General features: G+C 34.5%; 3 protein-coding genes across 3 annotated transcripts; 2 read left to right on the top strand and 1 right to left on the bottom strand.

Moving 5' to 3' along the window:
• Positions 1-9,031: 9,031 nt before the first annotated feature.
• Positions 9,032-14,014, top strand: LOC120342569 (uncharacterized). The gene is made up of 2 exons (XM_039411447.2): positions 9,032-11,339; positions 13,287-14,014. The coding sequence occupies exons 1-2, from the start codon at positions 10,846-10,848 to the stop codon at positions 13,519-13,521; spliced, it is 729 nt and encodes a 242-aa protein (XP_039267381.1). The 5' UTR covers positions 9,032-10,845; the 3' UTR covers positions 13,522-14,014.
• Positions 14,015-15,609: 1,595 nt separating this feature from the next.
• On the top strand, positions 15,610-18,428 carry LOC120343101 (uncharacterized). Its single transcript, XM_039412211.2, has 3 exons — positions 15,610-16,476; positions 17,069-17,162; positions 17,427-18,428. Exons 1-3 carry the CDS (start codon positions 15,750-15,752, stop codon positions 17,659-17,661), a joined length of 1,056 nt encoding a protein of 351 aa, XP_039268145.2. The 5' UTR covers positions 15,610-15,749; the 3' UTR covers positions 17,662-18,428.
• Positions 18,429-18,798: 370 nt separating this feature from the next.
• LOC120343102 (uncharacterized) lies at positions 18,799-21,243 on the bottom strand. The gene is made up of 3 exons (XM_039412212.2): positions 21,021-21,243; positions 19,476-20,664; positions 18,799-19,027 (listed from the first exon to the last, which is right to left on the bottom strand). Exons 2-3 carry the CDS (start codon positions 20,048-20,050, stop codon positions 18,799-18,801), a joined length of 804 nt encoding a protein of 267 aa, XP_039268146.2. The 5' UTR covers positions 20,051-20,664; positions 21,021-21,243.
• Positions 21,244-23,122: the final 1,879 nt, after the last annotated feature.

Below are 23,122 nucleotides of genomic sequence, written 5' to 3'. Positions count from 1 at the left end.
GCGTGAAACGAAATAGGTTGTACACAATCACTAGATATGCAGTACTTGAAGTCCACAAATAGAAACATGTTGCGACGAGAATCTTGCAGGTTCTTTGCGGATAGAATTTCCTAATAATAAATCAAGTATTTATTTTGACGCTTATTTTCGGAATCCTCTTTATTCATTAACGCTTAACCTTAAATCAATCTAAACCAGTGGTTTTCAACATTTTTTTATTCCGCGGAACACTAAATCATAGTATCACAAGGTCATAATAAATCATCATCGAAAATAGACGATTAATTAATAATTACGGTCATTCATTTTGTCTTAGATATCGAAAAAGATAGATAGCTTATTGACTCTAGTTGGAAAGAGACGTAATAAATTCAAAACGAGAATATCGGTCAGAGACGAACACTTATCGATCGAAAGTTAGGGGATCCCCAAAACAGCGCTCTTACTCCATAGTGGCACCTTGTGTCCCATCACTAATTAATAACTCGCTAATTATACGGCATAATTCATCCAAAATCAATATGCTTCTGATCCGAGATGTGATGAATGCATATGCAAAATTTGGAGCGGATTCGCTTTCGTGAGATATCGCGTGTATCTAACAGACAAACACCTATCAACATACTTACCGATCTTAAGATCGATAAGTAATTAGGATACGAAGAGCTTAATACGAATAACACTTTATCAAAATCGGTTCACAAAGAGCTGAAATAACTAAACGAGAATTGTCTGAGACAGGCTTTGGGTAGCTTGTAATAACGATGGCATTTTAATGTTATATTTTGGCTTCTTTCGTTGGATGCGGGTTTTCTCTTTTATTCAGGGATTGAGAAAAGAAAAACACGCAGTTATTCTTCAATGTTTTTTATCTTTAATTTTGCTATCTAATCGTGATCATTCGATTTCTACTTTTTTTTAAAAGTAAAACACTTTAACCGGGTAAAATTACCCGGTTAACCGCAGCGTGATGCTTGACACTATAATTTTAGCCTCGTATGTCACAATGGTTCCGAAGCAATTTCGCTAATCTTATCCTGGTATCGCTCAAAGTTCTCAAGGATTAGGATAGTTAATGATCGCTCTACTGAATGGTTTTTAACCTCTTTTCTTTCATCAGTTGCACAAATAAATCTATGGCCCCCCGACTTTCCCATTCAAGGGAAATACTTCAAAATGAACAAAAAGTTTTTTCGCAAAGATAGACATTTCCACGTTATTATTATTATTTAAAAGAGAATTTCCAGCTAAAGAGCAGCAGCACCCACCATTCATTGCTACAACAATCGAAGTTTAACTAATTTATCGTTAATTCTGACAATCTTTAATAGGTTTGTGGCTAACCTGAAAGTGTTTCTATGGCCCAGAAGTGGGTCATGGCCAACTGGTTGAAAACCGGTGCTCTGCTGCAAGAATGCTGCGTATATCGGACAAATGGAAGTATTTTAGTAAAACCCCATCGCGTTATTAAAAGTCATGCATGTGACAAAAATTCAGTGTTCGATGTGAAACTTCTACTTTGAGCTTGAGATATTCAACACGACCAGAAATATTAATTTAAATCTTTCGTCACCACTTTCCGAATATGTCAATAGGCTAACGGGGTTAGATAACTATTAAGCCAAATAAGCACGTGTTTAGGGCATCAAGAAAAAGAGGCACCCCAGAAATTTTCATAGTCGAATTTTTAATGGCCTCTGATTGTTTAATGAAATAATTCGAATTGGTCTAACGACTCAGACCTCAATATTGTCCCGGTTAAAATAAATTTTTTCATACTGTAAATGTTTGTAGGAATGGGAACGATTTCCAAAAAATATGCGAATTATTCATAATTTGGCCTTCAAACAGTAATGACTACTGCTCATTTATTGGACACGTCAGTGTACATAACGATCGTTTCAATATTATGTTGTTGTTTTTGGACACGTAGTGGACATAACGATCGTTTCAATATTATGTTGTTGTTCTTGTTCTTTGACACGTTTTTAAAAAGTCGCTTTTCTCTTCGAATACTGCACCAATTGCTTTGAAATTTTCAGTGGTTGAAGATAAAATTTTTCTCCAGAAGGCTGTTACTTTTTTTTTCGCTATGACGTCATCAAAATTATTGCCATTGGGTGGCGCTACGTGTCCATATATTTGAGCATAGCTCTCTTGTTGTTAGTATTCTTCTCTTTCGTCATGATGAAATCGCTTTTCTCTTCGAATACTGGACCAATTGCTTTGAAAGTTTCAGTGGTTAAAGATTGATTTTTTCTGCCAGAAGGCTTTTACTTATTTCAAAAATTTCTGTGGACTTCAAAAGATTCGTTTTTTATGTGACACCTTGTGACGTGTCCGTATATTTGAGCACAGCTCTCGTAGGGCCTCTAAAAACGTAAAAAGTCATGATCCGGCCCTGGGAAGAATAGACTCAATTTTTAAATACCAGGACCTTTCATTACCGTAGCGTCCGCCATACAAGTTTGGATACTCAAAACATCAAAGTGAGAATCACATAGCAGAAAGCTAAGTACAGTCGTTAAAAAGCTTAACACTGTTCTGCTGCTAGAGTGGCTTAGTGGTACCGTATTAGTATATATATATATATATATATACGGTGGTACTAGTGGCTAACGTACCGGTATCCTGATATCCGCATTTAGCCATTAGCAATGTTGAACCCCACTACTACAGTTTTAAATTCTGGCACCTGCAAAAAACTACACTTAGCAAAATTCCGCCATTTCATTGAGGTCTTCGCCGATGTCAATTGAAATTTGATTGATGTTTCCCCGACCTTTTATCCTGGATTTTGGTCGACAACTCCCGGGAATGCATTTCCATCCCGCCCTCATTGTTTTATGAATTGCTGGTGATTATTTGATTATATTCACAGTCAACTATTTTACGTAATTAGTGGCTTATCTGCGTAAAACGGAGTCATTGAGTGAATTTAATATATAATACCCCGCAAAATTGCCTTGAACTAGTTTCATGCAGCGCCTGTAAAGTTTATTGCTATAGGAAGAATACAGTACTGTACATGCGCAAAATACGATACACACATAAATTATTTGAGTCTGTGCAAACCGGTGAGATAGAGCATATTACACGTAACAAATGCAAAGGGTGCTTTGCCCTTGACCGACGGACGACCCTTTAATAACTTCCGAGTAATGCGGAACTGCGTACACGTTCGTCGGTAAAGGAGGTACGCGGAAGTTATTGTCTCGCTCCAACCGTAGTGTGATAATACATGTGTACTTGGCAAAGTTTTTTGAAGAATTTTCAACACTTACGACTAAAAATTAGGCGGGCCTCATATCTGAATTCTATATGATTTGAATAAATCTCAAATAAATGATGAAACATTTACTCCGAGTACAATTACATAATCAAATTAAATGGAACGTAAAAATTACAATTTTTTTGTGACGATTCCATCAAGAGTGCGCCCTCAGAACCAAGCTTCTTGGCAGTGGTGAAATTTTATGTATGCGTGTGTGCAGTTATCTGCATGTGTGACTTCAATACCGACCAGTCGATCGCGAGCCATTTCAAAGATTTTAGTTGATCGCGGTCGAATGCAGCTTGGCCACCCCTAGTGTAGGCTTTGATCATACTTATCGCCACCGTGAAAATAAAAAAAATGTACTCTACAATATCTTCTCTACTGGATTTTTTGCGCTAAATAAAATTTCTCACATTTAGTCACTGCGTAAAATCGCGTGCATATTGTGTTCAAATATTCGCAATAGCCTTGTGCAATCCAAGCCTTTGTGAAGCGACGCGCAAATTCTAACGTAAATCAGAACTGATATATATATTTAAGTTTGCGACCCGCAATGAGTTTCCACATGTGAAAGTGGCCCGCGACACAAAAAAGGTTGGATACGCCTGCATTAGATGACTGAAAGATTTTATTACATTTTATTTATTGCATTATTCAAGGCCTATTTTTGTTTTTCAATAAAGTACGGTACCAGATTACGTTCCTCTTTACGCCCTCAAAGATATTATAATGTCAGAACCATCATCTTAAAAGTGTAGTTTAAGTGGCGATGTTGGAATACTGGATTGAAATATTCGGTGTAATTATTGGAACCCTGGCGTCTTAGAGTAAAGTTATTCTTACATACTGGAGGTTCGCGCCTCCTTATCGACAGAACAAAAAATGAATTCGAAAAATTGATTATTTTGAACGTTTATAACTTTTCAAAAATTAGGATTTGCGTATTGACAAACATTTTAAATATTACATCATATTAATGATGTTAGATAATAAAATGAATTTTGTCAAGTAGTGCGAAATTAATTTTATCCTGTAACTATGTATATATATTTTTTTGATTGTATGTTAGTTATGTTTCAAAATCACGTTTTATTGTAAAATATATTAGCAATATTACTCGTTCACAAATCCTCCTCAGCCCATTTTTTTTAGATCATTTATTTGTGTTTATTGTATAATCAAACTCATAGTGAAATATGCAATATTGCGTCGGGTGATCAAGTTCGATGAGCGGCAATGACGTACTGATTACGTAACTAACTAATTTGAGGGGCAAAATGCATAAGATAACAATATTCATTCAACTATTAACAAAAAAATGAGTATTTGCTTGCTCAAAAGATCAGATTGTATGAAATGGTAGGCGGAGCAGGTAAAGCTCTTGAGTTGCACCTGTAACTGTCGCAATCCATGAGATTTGGAAGAACGTGACGGTCTCATTCGGTTTTCAAAGTATATGAATACATTGCATTCTGGGTACCGCTTTATACGAAAAACCCCTCCCTCCAAAATCATATCATGAATTAAGCCTAAACTGTGGAACGGCACGGCAACTTACCAGTATCTGTACCGGTACTGCACTATAGCTTTTCCATGTCCTGTGACGATGATGATTCATGTCCAAGTCTCAACGTGAATTGAAATACCGAATGATCCGAGACACAGCTGTATTATCAAATATTATACAGTACCGGTAACATGGTCTCCCCGGACCCCTAACAACTTTCGCTGAGCACGAGCTCCACAGCAATTACCTGTGTGCTGGTGGGTGGGCACATGATATCTCTAATGTTTTAAACTTTTTTAAAGGTTTTGCTTGCCCTCCAGAATTCTTCATTTTATATTCGTGTATATTATGGAGTATTCAAATAAACTATTTATCTATCTATACTGTCATTCATAAAGCTTCGTTCGTATGCATTTAATAAGTAGGCTATTGAATATTTTTTGATAAGCTACGTGAAGTGACGATGACAATCCAGAAATAAAAAATATGTCCCGGAATATTTTTTTAATATTAGTCAACCGACTTGTATTAATAGAAGCTCACATGAAAACATGTTTAGGTTTATTGTGATTGCTCAAATTACATAAAGTATTCGATATAGTATAGTGAACACGATTAAAAGAAAAACAAGAGTGATGTATTTTTTGGATGACATAGTCAGGTGGGAGTCAGGAAGGACATAAGCAAAAATTGTTACACCACATGCTTTCGGAGCACTTGTATTACTATACCACACAATAAATTCAGTAGTTAGAGAGAAGCAAGTATCATAGTATCACAAATAGTTCCCCGTTGAAAATCATTTTATACTTTAGATACAGGTAGCAAGAGTTGCATCACCCTTGAACAACTATTTTTACTGAAAGAATTATCAATTCAATTATCAAATCCATGGCTGATAGGGGATAAGTGATTAGTTTAATATTGAAGGCATTGAATGTGTGAGCATCATTAAGCCAGTATATTGTAAAGCAAGCGGGATCAAATGCAGGAAATTGGGATAAAAACAGCTACAGCTCACATGCTGTATTGCCTTCTTTGACTCACGCAAGCATTTAAATAGTTTTAACCACCATACCCTACACATTTCAGTTTTCAAACGAACTTTAAAGAAAATAAAAATATTCTGAGGTTTCTGTAACTTCCCGTAGATATCACTGACGTGAGAGAAACAAGCCAAGAACCAATTTGTTGAAGTGAACAAGCATGTCTGGAATTCTATCATAGTCATTTTTGGTGATTTTATGTCGAGGAACGAGATCGTAAAATATTTTGTGATCCAAACTCTCATAGAGGTTTCGCTCGCTCTCCAGAAAAATATATTTCATACCTATGTGAGTTTTGCAGCAAAGATTTTAAAGTCAACACGGAAAGACAGCGAGTCTGATATGAAACTTCACAGTATGGTCGATCGGTTAAACTTACAGGCCTAATAACAATTTAACACACTTGCGGAGAAATAGAATTGGATTCACACTATTTACGAATTGAATGCCAATAGCGTGATATATATATTTGATTTAGTTAATGTGTTGAGTTCGAGAATTCCACATGCATAGGAATTTGCACTTATACCAAATGAATTCTCATTGGACTGCTTGATCATTGCGGATTTATTTCTGCGAATAGATTAGGAAATCTTCGCAGTGCATGAACTTTGAAAATCATTTTGACCTGAGTTGGAACTAAGTGAATTTTTCAACAAAACTAAGAACACAATCGGGCACTCTACCACCACTACAAACAGTTCACGTTATCTGGTATTAAGACATATGTACGTACATATACGGCCGGCTTTCTGTGAGTGAGAATGTCAGCTGCCCTAGCCGACCTGGTAATCGAACTATTTGGTAGCAATTTATGGAGTTGTGCGCACCCGCTTGTAGTCGTTGTTGGCCTGGACGGCTCGAAAACAATGCCGAACTAACATAACGAAGTAGTGCCGTATGCATATTGAAGTGTTTGATAGATTGGAATATTTGACGAATATAGCGCTCATGTATTATAAATACCTATACAGAATATTGTTATTTCAATTACGCATCTGAAAAATTTAATCCGAAAATCGAAAAAAAAACGTCGGTTGTAACATTAGGGATGACTTTCACGGTAAAAAATTGTGATCGAGTTGGTATCAATTTAATACAATTGCTTTCAATATATATAGGCAATAGTGTCGGTTTGTCTCGGTTCTTTGAAAAATGAATGAACAAGTGACGCTCTCGACAACGTTTAGCTCAATTAGTCGCTTCTCTAATAAGGTAAATGAGTTAGTTAACGCAAAAGTGAAATATTCAAATTACAAACAGATTAACTTAGGAAGTGCTTCACACTAAGTATCACAAACTACATCAATAGTCGATTGCTTTTGTGTGAAATTAAAGTGTATTGAAGTTAGGTAATTGCAATTCGGAAAATTTTGGATATTCCGGACATTTTTGTGGTTTTTCTTCTGACTTTGAATTAGATTGAATTAAAATGTCTAGGGTTTGAGCATATTCAGCGGTCTTATATATTCTGATAATGCAACTTGTGGGATAAAAACTATTCATATATACAAGCACAACAGTTCAATAAAATACAAATATACTTCTCTTTAATACCTGCAATCCCATCGGAATCCTAATCCGGATTATCTTACAGCTTTAATATAGCGAGTTGTAGCCTCATTAAAAGTTGGTATTAGAACTTTCAGATGAGGTTTTTTGATGACTTCTACAGAGAAAAATTTCTAATCAAAATATTTTTAAATCGAGATTTCGTGCAGAGCATAAATTTCGCTTGGTATTTCCTCCATTTTGCTCATTTAGTATGATTATATCTCTTATTCGATACATGTAAATTCTATGTAGTACAGCCAATTATGTACTTACACAAGTACGTCAAGAAGGGGGCGAAATATCTGGAAACAAAATGGTGGTTCTGAATTTCTTGTAGAGCTTGATTATTACTTTTATGTAAAATAATATGATACAACGAATGTTTATTTTCATGAAAAAATTAATGTTTATAATTATTAATGATTTAGATGATGTTCTTCGTCAGAACATCAAGATTTTTAAAAAAACTTGTCGATTATCTATGCATTCTTTTTTTTTTTTGATGATAGACGACAAACATTGTATTTTTGCATCGTTGACAGTGAACAATTTCGTTTTTGTATTTCCATGTGACAGCTCTGTCCTAACCTTTGTGACATACCAGTAGGTAACACGTGCGAGATCGATTTCTTAACTATTTTTGAACCCAACAGGTGCTTAATGCTTCAAAGCGCTAACCAACTATAATTTTCGTTTGTAACTGCCTATTTTTTGAAGTGTCACTGCCACCAGTAAAATGTAATCTTCACTTTACAGTATATATAATAAAGTTTAATTCAGACTTTTTGAAAGGAGAATACAACTTTGTAGTAATACCTGACACGAATTGGCCAAATCGGCCAAATAAAAGGCTATGATCTTCCTATTGATGTTTATAATGTAAGAAAATGTGACATACCTCGTCCACGTGAAGGACAATTTTCCGTTTGATAAATTTTGTTACGCACTCTGACTACGGAACGCAAATCTGAGCAATGTACGTTGACATCAACTTGATTATTATCCAGCCATATATAATATTTCTTTTCACCCAGTAATCTTCAAAAACTCATAGAAATGAGTATACATTGTATATATTTATATATATATATATATGTACTTTTCGGTGTACACAGAAAATATTTCTGATTGAACCTGTTGTGTTACATATTCCCGATGGTATTTTATAGTTTACTGCTACGTCTTTTTGACATGCATCTTATGTCAAAATATCCCTTAATGTACATTTTCAAGTATACATGCAAGTCGCTATGTTCATAGGTATATTATGCTTTCTAGTATTTTGGATTAATCGACGACATACGCGCATGCGGATCGATTCCGAGACCTCCCAAGTTGTTGCTGCTGGACCATTGCACTGAAAATCAGGCCATACTATCTACTTTCAAATGTGTTTCAATATACAGGAGTCAGCGAACAATTCGACTTGGTCAATTGTCAGAATAGTAAGCTTAACTGGATTCCCGAAACATTTTCATGCTTGTCGCTTTTTTAATTACATGTATTTCTACCGCATATTTTTAGATTAAATGGAGAGAATGTACAGTCAGTTTGATGTAATGGTAAAATCAACATTTTTTATAAACTGTAAATACGCAATTTCTTGAATGCAAGGTATATCTATATGATTTTTTCTTTTGTCGTGAAATACAAAACAATATAAATATAATTACCAAATTATCTCCCCATTCTTTATATTTTGATAATAATGCGCTGTTGTGATTAGATAACATGTTCTTACCGGATTTGAATATTTCTTGACGCAAAGCGTGCCTTGATTATCGCAGTTGTGACGTTCGACCCAATACTCCGGGAATCGTATTCTTCGTTAATTAGTTAAATACCACATATTGAGTCAAATTAAATAATGAATAGTTTCAGCCATTTCAAAATTCAATTGTCGCTTCGAGTAAGTGTCGCGAAACGTCCTGTAATCAATTTTTATAGTAAAAGAATTGGCATTGTAGATTCGTATTGTGCAATTTTATTCAGGGTAAATATCCTATATTATTCAATAAATTCGCAATTATAGCATATTTAATCTATTGAAATGATGGAATTTTATAACTTCAAATTTTAATAAATCGCACTCTCGGGTATGCCTCGCGCTACGTGATGATATTCGAAAGAAATTTACACCATTTTCGTCATGAAGTTTCGTTGTTCTAATTAAACATATCAATGTTGTTATTATTTTATTCGACAATTTTTTAATTGAAAATCTTATCGTGAACGAAAATGCAGAACATTCCTTTTATTGGATTGCGTAATAAAATGTTTGAGTAATATTTGTAATATTTTCCAGACAATGGCGAGGGACGCCGTCAATTTTCGGCGAACTTGCCTTTAATAAAGTAGGTCTTTGTGGGGAAAATTAAGTTAACGTAATCAGTTGATTTTACGTTCAGATACGGAGGCAGCAATTTGATAGATAGGGTAATTGAATCGGAAGTAATGTTTAAACACCAAAATCAGATCACGGTGAAAGATTCTATTTTTATGATATGTGGTTCTGTATATCGACTTATTCGGCCATTACGTCATGAAATGATTGCTAAACGATCTACAATTGTCGAGATGCATTTATTTGTCATTACTCCCGTACCATACGGTTATAACATGGTATACGCTGTTCTTTCAAACGTTATTTCTATTTTTGCCCATTTTGTCACCCGTTGGAACTTGCAATTTTGATCACGCCGTTAGCTTATCGTCGCACCAAGAGGATAAAAGAATCACTTATTATACAAAATATAAACTTTTAGCATGTGTAAACTGTCTGAATAAATGATACATATGAACACAAGCAACTCTCGACCTAATTATGGTTTTCTAAGATTGTCGTCGACCAACATAGTATTTCATTATATGCAGTACAGAAATAGAAACGAAATTGTCGAAACAAACTTGATTAGGCGATAACATCTTAACTAGTTGGTACTGTAAATTGTGACTAAAATAGCGTTGTAAGGATAGCTAGTTGTAGATACCATTTAACTTGATGTCATAACGCTTCGAGGTTAGGGAATTACCGATCATATTGAAATATTTATTGCCCAAAAGATTCAAAGGTTTATATATCAAACTCATAGAAAATAGTTTCAACATATAAACTACTGAGGGTATAGTTTCATTATGACAACATGTATGATTTAAACATAATTGGCTCACGATAAATACCGAAAATATTTTCATAATAAAATTTTATATGAGTGATTGTGATGGTATCGAAGACACGCCAATATTTCCTGTAGATTCACGACATTAATTTATTTGAGGTCAATTTTAGTTCTTTCAGTTTCTCTTTTTTCCGCCTTTTTCTCGCGCCGAAAGCTACAAAACGTTACCAGTCCACGAAATTTTAACTATTTGCGTTTCTTCACGGCGCAGCGAAAGAGAAAAAGTGGCAACACTATACGAACATCTGTGTAAATCATTTATTTCACCTCGTTGCCCTCAGGATGTCTAGAACGCGAAGTGTCATGAACGTGATTAGAGTATTGAGATTGGGTATATTGTGGATGTTAGTGCACATACTGAAAAATTCAGTTTCTGCCAAAAGTATTCTCTACCCAGAATCACACTTTCAAATACAGAACACTCAATCAACTATTACGATGCCAGAATATACTACCAGGGAAAGTTTGTTGAGATCACGACCAGATGTCAAAAATCACGAAGGTTTATTGAGACAGTGTGAATACTTTCCAACGCCAAGATTAAGACAATTGTGTGAGAGAATTGCTGAAAATCCTATTATTGTGTCAATGAAAGAAAAAGTTCGTGGACATCTCAAACAACTGCCGTGGACGACTCAGATAACAAAGAGCGATATACCTCTGGAAGGACAACAAGGGTTAAAATGTCCGGATTATTCACATCAAACCCCGTACGTACAACCTCACGATAGAAGTTTATCCCCTTGGAAAATGATGCCAGATTTTGACGTACAAAGGTAAATACACGTTTAATATTATTTTTAGAAGTCAGTTTTATTTTTACAACAATGTGATACCATATCAATGTTGTATTGAATCTTTACCATGGTACCTAACTCTGTTTTTAGGAAAGTACGTTTATTTATAGACACTAGTTTGTATTTCAATGCAAGGAGGGACATGTGATTACTCTTTAAGATATGCACGTACCTCGTACGCAGCATATTTACGACAAATGTCAATGGTTATGTCACAGGCAGTTTAAATCTCTATTAAGATTAGCATTACCGATCATCAAACAATTTTACAATGCATAGTCATGGTCCTACAAAAATGGGTGTCGGTAATATGGGGCCACACCTCCAAAGTTGAGATTGGAAAACGGTAAAATACTTTTTGAATAAAAAAAATCACGTCATATGCCGTAAAACGCTATCGCAGCTAAACAACGTTTTTTTAACAATCAGCATTTTGATAAAATCCCTGATTTTATTTACGATACTTTAACAATAAAATGTCTGTCTTCGAAGCCATTTTATCAACAATTTTGTCGTTGAATCTGCTCATTGTAAGCGATATCGGAAGCCTTAAACTAGATAATTGGATGAATGTACGTAATGTATTGCCCCGAAAAATTATAACTTTACGTCAGATTTGTTCCAAGAAGTAAACTTTTGGAAGTTGGCATGGTGTATTACGGCCTCGCTGTCTCCAGAAACGCCCATAAGTATTTCGTAAATATTAAAATCCACAGAAAAAAACAACGTATATCGAAATTAATAAAGAAAAACGTGATATGTTTAGACTAAAATAATTCCAATAATATAATCGAAAATATTCCTCGCTTTCATATTCTTTTGAATTTAATTCATTTTTATTATATGCACGAAATATAATTTCTAATTTCAAATTTTTAATTTGCATATCGGAACAAAAATTAAAATATCAAAGTAATTGTTGACATTTTATGCAAACAAACGTGTCGAATTCCGAAGCATCATAAAATGATGATTTTTCTAAGTTTATCGAATGAGTACACAAAAATTAAACAAAGCGTAGGCCACGGATGAAACATGTTCAACTAATACGGTCAATCAATAGCGCACTTACGAACTAAAATATACAAATGTACAACATCCGGATTATGCATTTTTAACCTTTCACAATTACATTTATATACGAATTCATTAAACGATATTGTATTTCCTTCGTTTTGTTCATTAATACTCTTTCCCATTTCGAATTAACAATACATATATTCTATAGCATTACCATGACTAAATATCCCGAAATTTTAACGTAAAATCTACATCATTTCATTTAAATTTGGCATGAGAATACACCGAAATCATGGATTCAACTTGCCTAACATATTAGTTTCGTATACAAGGGTCGTTTAATCAAACATCTTGGCTCAATGTAATAAGACTTCTGAACTAGCAAATATCAGGTTTCGTTTTGCGTTGATCATTAGCTTCTGCACGTAAATTATGGAATCAGATCCGTCGATTATTTCAAAAATTGATTTGGCCTTTTCTCATTACTTACATGAATAAAATTATAAATCACTCATCAAGTTCAAGTAATGAATAGTCAATTCAATATAAATTTGCAATTTTGGTGTGTTAGAGTGTCCCATTTGCATATTGCATAATTGGTTTATATATACAATGAATATATTTCTATATAAATGCTACACGTCATAATATATTTATACATAAGGGCATTGTGACGTCATTTATATCGTTTTTCGGTCAGAAGGTCAATTTCTAAAGAGTAAAAGTTGCATCACTAACGCAATCTTTGTAAAACGTGAGATGCGGTAATTAATGTGTATTTTATGCCATTTGGAAAATGTGTGAGATGATATTACGCAATTAATAGTGTATATCGTATCCTAAAACACCATCTTCGTTCTATTTCATTGTTTAATTCTAATCCCTACTTTTGTTCCAACCATTTAGGTATCCCCAGTGGATTCCTGTCGCAAGATGTATGTGCAAGGGGTGTATAGACCAACGCTCAGGAAAAGAAAATAAAGCTTTTGTTTCAAAAGAAATTAAAGTTAAAGTCAGATTTCTTCGCATGAATTCTACTCATTCATCATTTCGTCAATGCACCGATAGTACGTGCTACGCTTCCGACGAGGATATTGCGGTTGGTTGTCATTGTGCAATTCCAGTTGAGCTTAGTCCCTGAACGACCTTGCAACTGGAATGAGCATATTCGAAGAATCGTTGTTTCATTCAGTGGAAGACGAGTGAAAGCGAGGAACAGAATCTAATTAAGTAATGTCGTAAATTTCTTTGGTGGGCATTGGTATCCTCGTAACTATATCACGTATCTTGTTCTTGCCCAGAGGCAAAATTGCCATTGTAAGACTGAAGAGCGATTGGCCAATTTCCACGACTGGCCACAAGTTACTCCTTCTAAAGCACAAACCATTTTTGCGAATGAACTTTTCATAAGCCCACTGTACGTCCGATATTTATTATTTATTTTCTGATTATGCGCACAATATTCCGCATTTATGAATGCCCTGCATTTGTGTTTATGTTATGTCCAAAATAATTTATTTTTACTTTTGCTTTTTCATATTTATGATATTTTTTGACTTTGGTTATATAGTTCAGTAAATTATTATTTTTCCAAGTTCGTTGATTTCAGTAATTAAATAAAATACCACAGCGTGCTTCAACTGTTTCGTTCGTGTTTTTTTGCGAATTTAGGTACAAAAAAGCAGATTAGGAATAACAATGAAAAAATATAAGTCGTTGTTTGCATTTTAAATTTATTGACTTACTTAGATTTACGTCGAAGTCGTGTTTTGTGGCATGAGAGCATTGGACATGAAGTACTGGAGGCATAGATGAGATATATATATTGTTTAGATACTGCGCGGTGGTACAAATAATAATAAAATTTGTTCGTAATACTGCTTTACCAAAACAATTCCTTGTCCAATCCGAATACTGAATGTTGCATTACTCGACGAGTATTTATGCTAGAAGGATAGTTGGGAGACATGTGTGATGCATCAGTGTCTGATAGGCTTATGACGAACATAGAAACAAATAGATGTTTTCAGAAAAACAGTTGACCGAGTCCGACATTTCGATAAAAAAATAAATTGCGAAAATGAAATATAATAATGGTATTTCACAGAGAAAATGCAATACTGTATTGATACCATGAAGGACGAGGAGAAGCAATGAAACTGAACTGCAACAACATCATATGTAATATTACTATACGATTTTGGTTAGAATTTCACGACCACGCCTTGAAACATTTTCAAAGTATCTGTGCTTCAAATTTAATCCACAATGATCACCAGTTTGACAAACAAACTCGATGATTTTTTTTTACTTGACTTTCACATTGGTCTGAACAAAATTATCCAGCATATTCAATACCAACTCGTTTGCCTAGAAAAGTCGAAGTGATATGATATGTCTGGACAAGTAATTATTTATAAGTTGAATATCATGAAAACTAATTGTTTTTCTTAGATTTGAGATAATTTCATATAAAAATCCTTCATATTAAAATTAAACGTGGATTAATTATAAATCTTGTGAGCAAGAATAAAATATCTAACGTTTCGAAAATCACTCTTTTTTATTACTCATACTATTAAGGATAGAAAGTCGTGACAGCAGTAAATATCTTGCAATTACTTTACGTTAATGTTTCGTTCATTAATGGCCTTATAATTCGTTTGTTTATTTTTACGCAGACTACCAAGTTAACGGCGTAAACGTGTTACTTCTATATACTATCTTTACGTAAAGTAGATTTGGCTTTCAAATTCCAAATTCGCGGTTCGTGCACTTTCCGTCGATTTTGTTTTGTCTAAAAATAATCTGATATATGTAAGTCTTGTGATTGTACCGATCTTCTTTGCGAAGCGTTCAGAAAATGGATTTAAAGATTTCGTAATAGTTGACCTTTGCATTCTTCAACGAAGTTTAGTCACTCGGTGTCGCCAATAAGCTTTCAGTGATTACTAATTTTGTCAATGATTTGAAGATCTGATTGCATACAATTTTACTCAATGTTTATCTTTCTCGCCCTTCAGTTGAAATTATAGTTAATTTCAGTCCAAATATATTTTTATCTAGCGGTTTATACTTGTTCAACTCGATATCATACTAATGAAACTACGCGAGACATTGAGAAAATTTATTTTGGAACAGGCGATGGATTTGATGATGCCACCAGGACTAAGCATTTTATAAGTAGTGATTTACGCATGGAAGCTTCGCCGTCACGCTTTGCTGTGATCGGGGGAAAGGGTGGCCAGCGTGACGCAAATGCCGTAAACAACATAATCTTCAAGATTTTACGATTTCGAAACGCAGAACTGATTCTAATGGGTAATCTCGTGTCTATTGTGAAATAGTTGGATATAACCTCAAACAGAAATGGTGAAGAAATATTTTTATTTTGTTCGTTTGGTGTTATTACTGACGCTATTTTCAGTCTGTTGGTGTTCTGTAAATCGATTTTCTTCTGTCAAAGGTTATAAGAAATTAGGGAGTTCGGAAATAAGGAAAAAGTGCAAAATGTTCGTGGACAGAAAACTGCGTCAGGCCTGTCGATATATTTCATTAAGTCCGCATTTCAAGAGTGAGTTAATTGAGTCATATGATCATGACCCGGTATTGCCAGTGGAAAGCGAAGATGAAATTGAAAAACCCGGAATACAAAATATTCACAACCCCATAACTGGAGTGTTAAGTGAGGATACCGCTATAAAGAATGTGGAAAGACCGTGTGACTATAATGGAAATGACATAGTGGAAATCGAATACGAAATCGAATATCCCGCAATACAAAATCTTCGCGTCCGCGAATCTGAAGTTTTGTCAGAGAATACGAATATTAGTGATGAGAATGAACAAACAAATCCTTTGTATGATAGGATCACTGGAAAAGGGCGAAACGATCTACGCATTGAAAGGCCAGAAGAAAATTCTTGGCATTATAATTCGATTCAACCAGGTAGGGACGACGGTTCGCGAGGAATGTTGGTAGTTTCTGAAACACCACCGCCGACTACAATCACGATGATAGAGAAGATTCCTGCTAGAATAGAGAATCTAGAAGCGATTTTTCCCGGAATACCCGTGAAATTGGGCAAACCTGCAGGTAAATAACATCGGAGTAACGATGCTACATGAGTAGTATTTCGAATTTAAATCCATATTGTATTGAATTTGGTGATATGTTGCAAAGTTTATGACTGCCAATTTAAAGTCTGGTGAACTGACATATATCTTTCCATCCTCATTCTCAAACCTATTATATGTGAATACGAGGTTTTTCAGACAAAAAGGCAAATGTTGAAATTTAGAGAAGTTTTATTTGAAAAAATGACCAAAAATAAATGCTTTCAAACTGGTTTTCTGGTCAAAGTTTTAGAGTGATATTTACTAAAGTATTTTAATATAAAGATGAAAGAGTTTAAAATTGAAAATTTATGTTTTCATCGTTTTTTTTCATATGCCAAAACGCTTCAACATGTGATAATCCACCCTAAACAGTCTTAGTTAAAATAAACGTTTCAGTAAAAATAATTTAAAGATAATACGTCCAAAGAACAACATTTGTCTATTCGAAATATTGGGTTCAAATATTGATATATCATTTGAGATTAGCTTTGTCTTTTTTTATCTTCAAATTGTTTTCGAATATTTTTATTATGATTATCAATAAAAGCATTCAAAAATTCAAATTTTAGGAAGACCAACGTGTGATCTGAGTTTATTGGGAAAAGAGAAACATCAAATGAGCATTTCTCCTTGGGATTACTACGTCGACTATGACCCACTCAGGTTATTATCTTGTTTGTTAACATTTGGAATAAATTGTTCTCAATTTTGGGAACATGTAAGTCGATATCGTTTATACGTAATAACCTTTCAGTTTCTATGCTATACTTCATAAACTACCTCAATTTTAGCATTTTTGCTTGTAAGCGGTATATTTATCACACAAATTTTATTATTATTATTACATTATCACAAGTATCATAACTAGACAGCATATTATTTTTTTAAAAACACGAAATCTTAAAAGTTTCCATTTATTTTTATTAGATTCCCGGAAAAGATTTTGTTTGCCCGATGTCTCTGCCAAGGATGCATTAATATTGCTACCGGTAACGAAGATTTTAGCTTAGCATCTGAACTATTGACAACGGAAGAATCAGTGATAATGAGAAAATCTGCATCGATAACGTTCTCGAGTTGTGATTCTAAGACAGGAGATTGCGAGCTGAAAGTCATTGAGATTCCTATCGGGTGTCATTGTAGAAGGTTTTCATTCGAATAGACCACGATGACTTGACAATCTCAGTAAAGCCTAATGAATAACAGTAGCCTACTTCACGGTCTTGTATTTTCAATAAACTCCTATACAAAGTTTAGAGCAGTCAATTCGAAACTGTTCTATGACAAGCTCATAATAAATGCATTCAAGTCTATAAAATGGATAGGTGTCCGAAGACTAGTATCACGCTTTAATGTTTGTGGCATAATTTACATAAGATTTGTGTAATATTAGGATTCAGTTCCACTTGCTAAAGACTAGATACCCATTCAATTGAAGTATTCAACCAAATTCACTTTTTTTATTATTCGAAGCAAGGCTCGATTACCGGTAGAAAAGTTGAAAGCAATTACTGTCACACAATGGGTTTTGGATATGACCCTGTGACCAATATGCGGATACCAAAACATCGGATACCGGTTGGCCCGAGACTCGACAAAATTCACCTGAACGATGACTGTGATGCATTTGTAGAATGAAAAGGTGTAATGAGATTGTTGTATTCTGCATCCTACATTTCGTTGAGAAAGGTCTTATCGTGCATTCTGTTTTTTTATTATCGTATATATAATTTGAATATCTAAATATGATCAACACTGGTACAAAGATGCAAGTTTGTTGGATAGTATTCGTCATGATATACCAGAAGCAAACAACATAATATACAAACAAATATTAACTTTGCAGTCCGTTGAATACACGAATTTGTGAAAATGTCCATTAGCATCTATATCTTATGTATAACAGATTTATCGTATTTCTGATACTATGGACTAAAATATGGAACTGACTGAGAAATCAAGTTTGCGTTAAGTAAATCTGCATTTGGCTGTTTACACTCAACATGCTATTCTGCGTAAGCTTGATTTGGTATTTTCAGCCCTAAAATTACGGCTATTTTTTTTTGAATGAACACGAATCAAATGTCAAATCTTACAAACAAATTTGGAGTGGGAATGCTGTACGAGAGCGTTTACTTAGTTTATCGTAGTGTTTATGAAACTCTCGATAGGGCGGAGAAAATGCAGATGCAAGTTTTTCATGCAGGCGACAATAAATAATTTTTTTTCTCATTTCACCAAAAATTGAATGTGTTTACAGTAACAAGCCTCAGCTATCAACAATTCAGACAAAGTTGAGTTAGGATATAAATGGCAAAAAGCAATAACAACCGATAACGATTTCAACGACACTTTCTTTGCATTTTTTGTTCGTACAGTCTTGAAAATCCATCACTTCTTGCTCTTTTCTTAAAACCGGAATAGCCGTCTTTAGTTCTATTGAACTGTAGCTGAGATTTTCTTCAAGCGTGTTGGGATCCATACATCCTTTGCATTTACATTTAGCATAAGATATCCACTGTGGAAGTCTGAAAATATGCATTTATTCAGTTAAATGGTATATATGTCACGAATCAAATTTTTTTATTATTTTGCATGTTTTGCGTAATAGGGTACAATTGTTTTGATGGCTATTTTATAATTTTGTTTACAGTTTTGATAAACAATGAACAGAACTTCTAAACAGGCACGAATAATTTTAGATTAGATTTTGCGTTTCAAAAAATTAAGACAATTTAAACGCTGTCGTTGCAAATGCTATTCCGTGGTAAATTCTTTCGCGTAGAGGTCTAAATTTTTGACCGTGTCTGCAGCTTAAGAGTTGGAATTAGTATTAGAACGCGGCGCTATATTGAAAAACAAACCGCAAACCAATCGCCGTCAAATAAATTTCAACTCTCTTGACCTGGATATTGATCAATTTCCGATAGTAATAGTATTAACTTGGATGTATTGAGTAAATGAAATTGTATTTACCTATCTGGGTCGTAGTTATCACAATATCCCCATGGTGAAAAACTGCGTTCATGCTTTTCAGTGGCAGTCGACCATTCTTTTCCAGAAGGACATGTCGCATCACAGTTCTGCTCTCCCGGAAGAGCAATGCCAAATGATAATGATCTTTCCCCAGTGACCGATTCTTTCTTGTAAAATTCTTTTTCTTCGGTTCTGTTTACAAATGCTAAAACATTTTTCTCCATACTGTATATAAGCCCATTCTCCGCTATTGATTTGCAGGATTCTCGAAGTCTGTACGTTGGGAGCAATTTGCACTTTTTAATTATTCCTTTGTGGGCCGGAATTCGAGGAATCTTAGCAGGCTTGGCAGTTGGAACAGTTGGAAGAGCTCTGCGAAATTGTTCCAAAATAGATAACGTTGTCTCCTCTTCTGGCTTTGCTGTTGTAGCTGTAAGCACGAAGTTCTCTGTATCGACTTGATTCGATTCATGTGTTGTGTCGTTGTGTTGGTGGTTCGATTCATGTGTTGGTTGTGATGTTCCAATTTTAATTGAAAATAGCAAGATACATAACAGTGATATCAAATTGCTCATGCTTTTGATTCCGTTAATTGACTGCTAGTTGCAAGTACGGAACGTAAAATATCCAATTCTATATAATATAAATATAACCTTTTCGTGAAAAATAAATCAATTTTAAATTGTATAACTCGGGTTTTTGCCCTGTTGTAAAGTAAACTTAGCCAGTTTGTAAGAGATTTTTTGTCACTGCCTTTTATAAATGTTTTTTTTCAAAAATCAACATTGTCGTCATGACACCACATTGCTAAAATATTTTAGCACAGTCATGTTTGGCTATTATTCACCTTGCGAGGCGTTGTGACGAATTACTCGTTAATTGTTAGCAGATATGATGAAATGCGTTCTTATGATTAAACTTATGTTTTTGTAACTCACGAAAAAGTGGTTTGAAACTGTAAATTTCATATCGTTACGCAATGCAGAACAGGTTATTGGTTCTAGTTCATGAATCACATAGAAATTTGCACTATACATCATTTATTTTGTTGTTCCAATAACAGAATGATGACAGTATAACGACATATATTCCGCTGCAGGCTTTATTCGTAATATTTGATCTAATATTGCTCCGAACGTTCCAAATTTGAAAAGCACTTGGTGATTATATGATTCATCGTGCATTTCTCCTGTGATTAATGTACATTATGCTTCAGTCAACAATCGCAAAAGCCATGAATAATTCTAATTAATACTGCCTCTGAGTTTACAAAACTGCTTATTTTTATTTTATATCTTTCTGTCCCTGACAACGTTTGTGTATTTTTTGTTGTATACGTAGTAAGTTTTTAACCGAAATCTTCTGTTTTATGAAATTTTTGACGACTGAATTTTGTCCTCTATTAATAATATTATATTATATATATATAATATATATATATATCATTGAATAGGTAAATAGTTCAGGCCATATTCCCTTCTACGTAACTATTTTCAGTATCTGTATTTTCAAAGATACAAATAATTTTTATTTTTAGAAACTTACAAATTGCATCTAATGTTGGATTCAAATCATGGCGCTGATAATCCTTGAGGACGTGTGACATCGCATATTTCTCGATTCTCAACAAAATTCATCTCACTTGAAATGCATTTTTATGCAACATTCTTCACTCTAAATCCCGACCCGAATGATAACATTGGTCCTCGTCTTTTTGTCTTTTTCATCTATTGTTTTAACTTAAATCCAGATTGAAAATATAAACCCAATAACATGAAATTTTCAAGTATTTTATCATATATAGAGTTTATATACAATTATTAAACGGAATGGAATATGAATGCCATCATACACATTTCGACTTTCGAAAATAACGTAACCTGGATTGTGCTTGACTCGATATTGAGACTGTAGAGCGGGGGTCTCCAACACGCGGCCCGCGGGCCGCATGCGGTTCGCCAGGCATTTTTTGCGGCCCGCGTCATGATTGGGATTTTCCCACATAAACTAAAATAGTACGATGTAAACTTTTATCGTGTCATTTATCATCAAGAATCCGGTCCGACAAACTGTAATAAGTGGAGCAAGAATTTTCCATTGTTATTCCACTTTACCACGTTCATGTTTTATTCTATTGTTACATTTCAATAATGAATACAATAATTTCATTTCGCATGTTCCTTGTGACGAAATAAACGAGTTTCGGTCAGTTCATTATGCCCGAAGAATAGTTTGCGAAGCTAATTGCACATTCACGTTGCATACCTGCTGCGATGTTTGGCAGTTCTTACATTTGCGATAATTTTTATTTTAACTATGAAAGTTAGCCCTCCGCACACGACTAACGGACGAGCATTTGCATGCTGTCTTAATTAAGACTAGCAAACTAAAATAAAGGCCAAACATCGGAACCAAATATCCAACACAAGTACATGAATATGTTTCATGTCTCGTTTGCTGTAAGATTCAAGTGTAATTTCAACACAATACATTTTGATACTCATTTTTGTACTTAATTTCTTGATTTGCGGCCCGCGTGGCCAATCAATTTCAAAAAGTGGCCCGCGACATGTTTTGAGTTGGAGACCCCTGCTGTAGAGTTAGTCCTGTTCTCAATGTGTCACTGCAACCAGCTCGATTTTTGCTCGGATTAGCAACGCCATGTAACCCATACTCTTGTTAAACTAATAATATCCTGTAGCAAATTCTGCTGCTTTTCTTGTCAATCTGGTAAACTGGTAAAACCGATTTGCTATACATTACTTTTCCTCCTCCAGTATTTTGGTAACATATTTTTAATTATATGTTGTTCTTTCGCATCGTCGAATGTTTGCGACAACTTAGCGGTATTTATAGTGCAGCTGGATATAGACAAAAACTTGAATTAAAGCACATGTTCCCTCGGGCTGTGAACAGTATGGTTTTGTCTGCTATACGCTTCTTTGGTGGATACCTGTGGTTTTTATCTTCGGCAATCTAGTACAATAAGTTGTTTGATGTCCCTTAAAATGTCATTTCTTGCTCTTCCAGTACGGATTTATAATTCTTGTTAAAAATCTTACGTAAATCGCGTTTATATATGGTGAGCTCCGCCAGTGTACAAATGAGTTGATGGTTAATATTGTCTTGAGAGTTAACATGATGTACCAGCCGAGTTGCGTCACAAAGGCATTGTGAAAATTTATTTTTTTCGATTTCTATATTTAGCGTGTTATATTTCTCATTTTCTATCAATGTTTCTATATTCGAGCGCTCGTGTTCGCAATGAATCACTTGGCGCTTAGATCAAACGGAAGAAGACGATGAAATATCCATTGACGCATCGATACTTATTCTCGAAAGGAATTCCCGATTGCAAATAAGTTCGGTCATCGTAAATTTTCTGAACCAATTGAAAAGTGAAATAGTAATGTTTATTCAATCATCATCTCACTGACAAATTGTAGGAGAAAGGAAAAACAGTAACTGTTGCGTTTTCGATATTCTGTTAAACAAGTAAACGATGCTCAAATATATGGACACGAAAGCCACAACGAAGTAGTATGCGGTTTTCACGACTTCACCTGACGGGAACCGCCACAGTGATGACGTCATCGCACACACAAAACGAATGTCATGGAGACTAAAAAAAACTTTTGGTATAAATA

The sequence above is a fragment of the Styela clava genome, chromosome 3, assembly GCF_964204865.1.
Source record: "Styela clava chromosome 3, kaStyClav1.hap1.2, whole genome shotgun sequence".
Lineage (NCBI taxonomy): Eukaryota > Metazoa > Chordata > Ascidiacea > Stolidobranchia > Styelidae > Styela > Styela clava.
The sequence above is the reverse complement of the archived record's forward strand: the minus strand, read 5'-3'. Positions and strand labels throughout refer to the sequence as shown.

Bases quoted from the DNA above. Each gene is read 5' to 3' on its own strand.
- LOC120342569 (XM_039411447.2), top strand. From the start codon at position 10,846: ATGTCTAGAACGCGAAGTGTCATGAACGTGATTAGAGTATTGAGATTG. The intron at 11,340-13,286 runs GTAAATACACGT...CCAACCATTTAG, and splicing joins CCAGATTTTGACGTACAAAG to GTATCCCCAGTGGATTCCTG.
- LOC120343101 (XM_039412211.2), top strand. From the start codon at position 15,750: ATGGTGAAGAAATATTTTTATTTTGTTCGTTTGGTGTTATTACTGACG. The intron at 16,477-17,068 runs GTAAATAACATC...TTCAAATTTTAG, and splicing joins GAAATTGGGCAAACCTGCAG to GAAGACCAACGTGTGATCTG. The intron at 17,163-17,426 runs GTTATTATCTTG...TATTTTTATTAG, and splicing joins GTCGACTATGACCCACTCAG to ATTCCCGGAAAAGATTTTGT.
- LOC120343102 (XM_039412212.2), bottom strand. From the start codon at position 20,050: ATGAGCAATTTGATATCACTGTTATGTATCTTGCTATTTTCAATTAAA. The intron at 19,028-19,475 runs GTAAATACAATT...GCATATTTTCAG, and splicing joins GATAACTACGACCCAGATAG to ACTTCCACAGTGGATATCTT.